The 9421-nt window shown below is 34.6% G+C and overlaps 1 protein-coding gene across 1 annotated transcript; it reads left to right on the top strand.

Moving 5' to 3' along the window:
• Positions 1-5315: 5315 nt before the first annotated feature.
• LOC116163290 (death-associated protein kinase related-like) lies at positions 5316-8345 on the top strand (the record flags this gene model as incomplete). The annotated part of the gene is made up of 3 exons (XM_031477167.1): positions 5316-5826; positions 7565-7811; positions 7866-8345. Coding segments are annotated over 3 exons (1107 nt in total), but the record flags the coding sequence as incomplete, so codon positions are not given.
• Positions 8346-9421: the final 1076 nt, after the last annotated feature.

The following is a 9421-nucleotide window of genomic DNA, read 5'->3' as shown; positions in this document are numbered from 1 at the left end:
AATCGTTTGATTTATTTCTGTTTGCAGTGCTGGATACTTCTACTTTACAACAATTTGGTGCCGTTTTATACTCTTCCTGTGTGTGCTTATCTTCAAACACAGCGCCATCTACTTATAATGAATGTAGTATAGATTGAGTTATAGCGTTTACTTAAGTGTAACCTTGCCCAGAATTGCTAATTTTGTTTACTGTTTCATGCAACTAAATATCTTTTGTGTGTATGTAGATTCTTTGCCAAAGGTATTATATCCGTCGGTGCCCAAGGATTCACAAAGCTTGTTTTTTATTTTATTTTTAGTTTATTTTAATTATATGAATTTAGTCCAACCTCGGTGGTTGTTTCACAGAAAGACCCGTTTCACCTGGTTAGCTGTGGCCAATTACCTTTTCCTTCTCCAGGTTCGCTACAACTAATTCTGCAATTATAAGTTTTAGCCGCGACATTTTGCAAAGACACGAAAAAAATACAGATGATCTGAAAACGAAGAAAACTTGAAACAGTTCAGATGAATCTAAAGAATTTCTGACACTAAAGAATCTGAAAAATCCCATGCTCAAAGAATTAGAAAAAATCAGAAACATTGAAATAATCTTGAAAATCAGATTTATGTGTATCGGAAGAATTTCAAGAAAAGGATCGGGAGAAATCCAATAATCGGTAAAATATTCAGAATCCGATAAATGAAAAGACCTTGAATCGAAAAATGCAAAGAACGTGCTAGCATCTGAAGAACCAAAGAATTAAAGAGTTGAATGGTTTGAATATTTTAAAAATATATAAACGAAGATTCAAAAGAGAGGAATTAAAAAATCCAACGAACAGAAGGATTCAAGTAATTTGAATTTAAGAATATGAATTACGAAGAAGAAATGTTTCCAATGTGAATGTACTTTTTTTTACTTTTTGTTCTATACTATATTCATTAGAAATAAACATTATTATTATTATTAAATGGAATAATGCTATGAATATAAAGAATCTGAAGGCCTCAAGAATTTGGGTAATCTACAGAATTTGAAAAATGGAAAGAAAAACAGAATAAAATAAGAAATGATAAAATTCGACGATTAGACCATGGTCGATGAAAAATGAAAAATTCAAATACGTAACCGAAAAAATCCGTACTTATCATCGAAGTTTACGTCAGAGTTATCAAATTTATGTTACGAATGAAAGCATTGAAAAAATATTTACATATCTACTTAATTTTAATGCTTTATTTATTTATAAAAAACCATGCAATTTGTTTATGTATTTCCAGTATTTTAGCATTGCGCAGCCATTCCAATATTTTATTTTATGTCTTACTAACCTATCATAGCACATTTTATATCTGTGATACGCGGGCATAAAGTACCACTTTATGCCCTAGGGCATTAAGTATCACCATAGTAACTCATTTATACTTAATGACAAAACAAACAAATATTTGCAGGTCATTGAAAATTAGAAACGTCAATTATTAATTGTCAATACCTACTAAATCACAAGATTGGCCTTATTTCGTATAGTTTCTGGAACTTCTAGCTCATTCACGATGAATTGAATTATTTAAAATTACGTTTGACGTTTGGATGGTTTCAATCACATTAACAAATTCGAACCACGCATACTCGATCAAACATAATGAATTATTTTGTAAACGATTTTTGACGAAGAAAACTGTTTGCAAAACATAAAATTGGCCATAGGCCCTCGAGCTTTTTAACTCGTCGCCCTCGAGAATATAAACATCACTATTATGCCCTTAATACATAAATAACTATTACAGTTGCATTTATGATCACCAGACATTTAAATTGTTTACGTTGGGAATTTAAAAATTGGAGCAGGTACCTACCAAAAGTGTCCATGCTGAAAATGCACCACTGCATTATTCTCATTATGTGGGCGACCTACTACAAAAATAACAACATGTTTTTCTAAAACAGTTCTAAAATCGACCTATTTACGTTGACAAAAGCCATGATTCTTTTCTAATTTTACGAAGTACAATAACGTAGGTAGCATATATAAGCTCTAACTAGGCGCCCCGGCATCCGATATATTTTTTCCACATATAAATGACACGCTCATTATTTAAGATTTGCGCAACATAGTTGACAATTGTAATGTCCTTCCAAGATATTTTTGTATTACAATGCTAATATTGTTTGAATGACGCTAGCAGTTAATAATATTATCTATCATATTGTTGTAAATATATCGTTGGAACTTGAATTGGAATAATGGGGGTATAGCGACAGCGACAGAGCATATGAAATGCGGCACCAGGAAGTCGATAATAAACAAGTATGTTTTATATTGCAGACGTTAAAGGGTTGTGACTGTGTATGACAATATAACGGATATTTACGTATTTACTAAACTAAACGACTTTTGTTGAAAAAAAGGGATGATGTTATGAGAATTGAGGTTTAAGATATTGGTTTGGCTGTGCAGTGTGCTAGTAGGTGCTTACAGAATTTTAGAACAGCACAAACAAAATACCTAAGAACTCATTACCTGGGTTGGTTCTAATTTATAGGTGGCACCTATTACTAATACGCCAGTGTGTGTACACCCTTATCTAATCGCTAATATTTGCGAAACGCTCCCATGGCGTCAGCGCCAGTCCACGCTATCTTATCTTAATGATTTATTGGATACTTAATACATTTTTGATGAATGAATGTATCCCTTCAAAATATTTTGATTATCATTCTGATCCACTACTTACGCCAGGAAAGTATACAAAAATGTCAAAAGGTACACTTTACATAAAAGAATTTAATTAGAATTAAATTAATCTTTACTGATCGATCTCTTCCTAGATAAAGATGCGGCTGTGGGATATGTTTTGCTAAACAGACTCCATTACAATAACCCGAATTACCAAAGTTTCAGATCAATAGTATGCTTTCCTGTGAAAAGTAACTGAAGACATGAACCGAATAGAGATGAGGACGGAAGTAGATGTACTTTATCGCGTGATATCCATTCCTCAAGACTAATGACCGCCATCTTGATTTTTTTCGAATTTATTAAATATTTCGTAAAGTATACATTATATCAAAAAAATTCAAGAGGCTTTTCTTATGGAGAATCAAAAGTTACCTATAATAAAAAGTTTAAGTCTATTGATTAAAAAACAAAAAAGTTATTGAAATTTATATGATTTGGCAATATGAATTTTTTAAAATTTTGGTAAATATCTGAATTAGTTAAAACAGTTTTGTATGCCCAACTTTGAAAATATCGATTTTAAAGTAAAATACTCAATAATTGGGTAATTATTCACATCTGTGTCGAGACTTAGATGTATTTCAAAAACGTAATGCAGATATACCAGTTTTAATTAAATCAGGACTTAAAATTATTTTAAATCTGTACCGGTGTCCAAAGAAGATTCATGATTTAATGTAGCAGGTAAGTAGAGGGAGCAAATAATTGAATGTTTTTATTTTCTTTAGGTTATCGGTTCACTAGAATCGTTTATATATTTTAGCAAGGTCTGATGATGAAGTGAGCTTCGAAATCGATAACCTAAAGAAAATAAAAACATTCAATTATTTGCTTCCCTCTACTTACCTGCTACATTAAATATATCCAAATAATTCACATGGAGCAATACATCAATAAATCGGTTGGTGGTAGTGAGGCTACACACAATTCTGAATTTAAGCTTTGCCTTGAAGTCATTCGCATAAATGTGAAATTCATAACATACGATTATTGGCTCCCCAAATTATTTTAAAGCAAAAAATGTATTAAGCTTTTTTGTAGAAAACATTTTTTTACGCCAATCAACCGTATTAGTTTTCAATTTTTTCATATAAAGACGGAACATTGGAAAAATAAAACCCATAACCTGCGATGCCATGGAATTTTCTAAAACAAAAAGATATCCAGTTATCAATTAGCAGCAGATCGAAATGGATTTTATGATCGACTTGGTTACCGTCTTGCAGTTAATGGTGACTTATTCGAACATTTATTGTAAATTGTTATATTAGGAAAACGTTTTTAGTAATTTAGTCTTTCTTTATGTTGAATTCGCTGTTCTAAATGTAATACTGTTTGAGAATTTGATTTGTTTTATAGTAGACATTCCATGGCCTGACGGATATTGGCGTAGTTTTTCTATTATACAATTCCATGGCATCACAGATTATTGAAAAAGATGGGGTTTTAATTTTCCAATTTTCCGTCTTTATTGTGCAAAAAATTGAAAACTAATACGGTTGATTGCCGTAAAAAAATTTTCCTACAAAAAACCTTAATACATTTTTGCTCTAAAATAATTTGGGGAGCCAATAATCGCATGTTATGAATTTTACATTGAAATCCCTATGATGCGTTACGCAAGTCACCACCCTGTATAGTGTGTGACGTAACTGGTTAATATCATGAATCTTCTTTGGTCACCGGTACAGATTTAAAATAATTTTAAGTCCTGATTTAATTAAAACTGCTATATCAGCATAAAGTTCTTGAAATACATCTAAGTCTCGACACAGATGTGATAATTCCCCAAATCATATAAATTTCAATAACTTTTTTGTTTTTTGATCAATAGACTTAAACTTTTTTTAATATAGGTGTCTTTTGATTGTCCATAAAAAAAGTCTCTTGAGTTTTTTTGATATAATGTATACTTTACGAAATATTTAATAAATTCGAAAAAAATCAAGATGGCGGCCATTTTTTCCAAGTTCCACCAATGCGACAAAGTGCGATTTTTGAGGGGTTACTAAGGACCCTATTAAGTACTCATTTCCGCAGAGATCACTTTGTTACTAATTTTTTCTACCTCACTTGTATAAACCTGCCTAGATTGACCAGCCTATCATGGTTCTCTTTGCGAGTACCCTTCTTCAACAAGTCTAATTCGACAAGGTACGGAATTTGAACTAGTCAGCTTCCAAAGTTTACCTCCATATAAACTTACCCAAAAGATAAACTCCAATTAAAATCGATGATCTGCCGTAACGAATTTCGTCAATGACATGTAAGTGAAAGTAAAGTGCTGCCCCTTTCAAACACGTGTGCAAATTAAATAAAAATTACCTTACGAATTCAATTAATTGACATACGATCCGTTTCTTCACAGATCATCTCGTACGAAGGAATTATGTAACGCGATTGCATGTCCCCATCGCCGCACGTAACTGTGATCATTTTCACATATTTACGCTAAATCCTCGTTATTGTTTCGCGTTACGATTATTTCCTGGTTGTGCAAAGCTGAACTCAATAGATTGGAACTAATTAGGACTATACTCCTTTTTTCCGTAATGAATTATGCAAAGAGAACGTTGAATTGTATAATAATCATGTCATTTAACCTTGATACTGTTAATTAATCGTGCTTATTGTTTCAGGGGTAAATTTGCCGCGGTGCGAAGGGCCAATCACAGGGCGACGGGCGTGTCGTACGCGGCGAAATTTATCAAAAAACGACGCCGAGCCACCGACATAACTAAGGAGATATACCACGAAATTGCCGTACTTTTGCAGTGCGAGTCGAGCGGACGAGTGGTACGACTACACGAGGTATACGAAACGACTTTCGACATGGTTTTAATATTGGAACTGGCCGCCGGCGGCGAGCTTCAGCGAATTTTGGAGGGCGACGAATGCCTAGGCGAACTCGAAGCGAAGAGGGCGATGCGACAGATACTCGAAGGCCTCTCGTATCTGCACGAAAGAAACATTGCACATCTGGACCTGAAGCCACAAAATCTACTGTTAACCGTTGAGAATAGCTGCGAGGATATCAAATTGTGTGATTTCGGCATTTCCAGGGTATTAGAGAAGGGAGTTGAAGTTAGAGAAATATTAGGTAAAAGAGTTAAACAATAAACAATAGCTATATAAAGTGGTCCCAAAAAGTAAGGATTAACCCAATCTAAATACAAATGGCCTGGACCTGCTCTTACATAACTAACTTGAATGCTCACGAATTCAGAATATCCAATATAATGTCAAACTTATTTGAAAAATCTATAATTTCATACCTTTACTATTATAATTCCACTGAATCTTGTATGTGGATGAGCAGAGAACCCTTCTTCTTTTCTCTTGATATTGTGGATCTTACTGTCAAAACTTGATCAGTGTAAAGAGGAAAATTACCATATTTTTCATTGTAACAGCATAATAAAACCAACAATCTTTATCTCTGGGTTCTCCAAGGGCATGTCATAGTTTCTACTGTTTCCGCTGTTTCTGTGTTTGTAGTTTTTATGGTTTCCACAGTTTCTATGGGTCTTAGAGCTTCCCTTGTTTCACAGTTTCTGTACTTCCATAGTTTCTATAGTCTCTATAGTTCCCATAGTCCCTACCAGCATAGTAGTGTATATTAGCTGCACTGTGGTGCTAAGGGTCCCTGGTTCGAATTCAGGTTCGGGCATGGATATTTGTAAATGTAGAGTGGGTTGGGTTGGTAGAGCAGCCTTGGCTGAAACCCCGCCCACTCAAAAATAAAGGCAAAAATAAATAAACAAATATCTCTATCTACAGTTCTCAGTTCTACTGTTTTTACAGTGTCTATAGTTGTTCTTATTTGGTAGTTTCTGAATACAGCACTATGGTTGTAGTACCTACCATAGTCGTTTCATATTTGAATAGTATCATAGTAATAGATGGCTAGTTCCATAGTTATTTGCAACATGGAGAGATTCTTCATAAACTTAGGGACTGAAGCCGCACAGATGTGGAATAGCTTTGTCAGGGTAGTCCCAACTGTCAACAATAAAAACAAAAATTATTTAATGAATAATGACGATCAAGGACTACTGGGATGTTCTAAACTAGTAAAATTTAAGTTATATAAGAGCAATTAAAGGTAGCCCACTCAAGTGATTGGTATACAGAGTGTTGTAAATATGATGTAAATACGGAAGTAGCTAATTCGTTGACTTTTGTCTGACTAAAACTTAATATAAACATAAATCTGTAAACGCTTCATTACTGATCTACAGGGTGTCAAGATTTTTTAAGTTTTCTCTTTCTATCTTCTTCAGTTGTTGAGATATTTTACTCAAATTTGTAATATAAGTTACGCTGAGTCATGTCAATGGTAGTGAGAATTCTCTACCCTTGAACTTTTTTTTGGTGCGCCAGGGGTGGATTGTAAAATAAGAATTTGATTTTCTGATTTACGGTTATCAATAAAACAATAAAAATCAATTTTCAGTCGTTAGCTAAATGAAAGTATAATTTTCAAAATGGTCCAGTAGGCCCTGACTTTATTTAATCTCTTGTTTTTATTAGTTTTGACAGTTGGAATTTGAAATTGTTTATAAATTAAAGGTTTGAATTGTCAAATGTACAGTTAAAGTATAACATCCTGTAAATGTAGATAGGTAACAAAGCGTTTGTGGACCTGTGTCAACTTTTAGTCGTAAAATAAGCAAAAGAATTAGCCTATCATATTTGGGAACACTCTGTATATGTACCAATAGGATGTGTTAGCATTAATGTAACCAATAACAGCCAAAAGTCTTTATGTGGCTATTTCTTTTTTTTTACACTAACCCCAAGATGCTGTTCGAATCATATTAACACCCCTGTTACAGGTACAACAGATTATGTAGCTCCAGAAGTATTAAGTTACGAACCAATCACATTAGCAACCGATATATGGTCAATAGGAGTGTTAGCCTACGTTCTACTTACCGGATATTCACCGTTTGGTGCTTCGGACAAACAGCAAACCTTCCTAAACATCTCAAAATGTGCCTTATCCTTCGATGCGGACCTTTTTGAAGACATTTCCAGTACCGCAATTGACTTTATAACCACAGCTTTGGTCGTAGACCCCAGGTACGTACGTCTCACGACAATCAGTCTCGAGTTACTCACGGCGGTTCATTTCAGAAAGCGACCCACAGTAGAACAATTGCTAGATCATCCCTGGATTTCTTTCAAATCGATTATATTCCCGCAAATCACCAAAAAGACACCCGAAATCCTTAGTGTAACGCCGAAATCTACGCCTTTAAGTCAACGTAAAACGCTTCCCTGTGTTACTTCGGACACTCCGAAATCGCAGCGTAAAACCTACAGCACGGACAATCTAAACGGCGCGTACACAGAGACGCCGACCCGTACGTACAATGTATCGACAAACTGTTTGTGTCCACAATGCGGGACGACCTGCAGACATTTGCCTCACGCGCCTGTGTCAAAAACGCCTATCACTGTGGATCGTGGCATTCTATGCTAGCATCTAACGACAAACTGGTGTTGCATTTCGTAACAGCTTTGGGGCAGACTTTGTGAATTGTGATCGTTAAAGTCTACTGTGTTTTACTTTTTCGGTATTAGGGAAAATTTAGATGGAAACGGCTGAGACAAGTGTAACATATCTCACTTGCGCGTTATGCAGGCGCAAGTGTGTAAATTTAAGAATTTTTTTTTAGTTTGAAAGACCAGTGATTGAACGAGAAAATACCACACTTGTGTTGATTGTCTGTGTTTCGTCTTAACTTATCTTTAGAATGGAAATCCTTAAGTGACCTAAAAAGTGCCTAAATTAAAACACTACTCGATTCTTTGTATATTATGCCTCTCTCAGGTTTGTAAGATACTTGTCGTGGTTCATTTAAAAGTAATAGATATTTAATGGCCTGTTAAAAATTTCTGTTTTCATTACATTTAGAACTTCTTATGTATAAATAGTGTTCAAACGAAATTAAATAAAATATTTTCCATAAAGTAGCTTGTATGTTGCATTTTGTTTTGCTTTGCCAACAGTGCTGTCCACATCATCATCATCGACACCTTGTGCATGATTTTCAACTAATGGGTGACAAAGGTTTTCTTGAAACACATTTGCGAATGCATGCAGATAATAACAAAATAGGTATGTGAGTGATTACTGCCTCCCATGGAGCTGTTGACAACTGCAATCATTTGACAAAGGTCTGAACAGTTCATATAAATGTATGGGCAGAATGAACATACCTGGTAGGGCAGAATCCCATTTCTGTTGATATGAGAGGGAGTGCGAGACTTTCCCCAACAGGACTCTCTGCCATGTTTCTGGAGTTTCGCAGAGCCTGGGTTACCTTTTACAAACTCGTTTGCTTTTAGTTTGTCATTCAGTTGCGTGGGTTTTAAAAACAAGAAGGGGGCACTTTTATGGAAGCGGTTTAATATGGTAAATTGCTGCAAGTTTGAATTCGTTGTTTGCATGTCATGTCGATGTCGTCCTTGTATCATGTTCAAATTCTGGATATTTTTTCAAAATTGGAAAAGGCATAGCAAAATCCCTTAGTCCCATCTTTATGTGTGAGTGTGTGTGTCTTGATTGTTTAAAAACAAATACAAAGAAGCCCATGTTAATTTTGTAACTATTAAGGGTGGAGTAGTTCTCAAAAGAAAAATATTGTACTGAGTATCTTCTTTGTTTTTGTCTCGTTTACCACCCA

This window comes from Photinus pyralis, unplaced genomic scaffold (assembly GCF_008802855.1).
Source record: "Photinus pyralis isolate 1611_PpyrPB1 unplaced genomic scaffold, Ppyr1.3 Ppyr1.4_LG2, whole genome shotgun sequence".
NCBI lineage: Eukaryota > Metazoa > Arthropoda > Insecta > Coleoptera > Lampyridae > Photinus > Photinus pyralis.
Note: the sequence above shows the minus strand (reverse complement) of the source record. Positions and strands in the feature narration are given on the sequence as shown.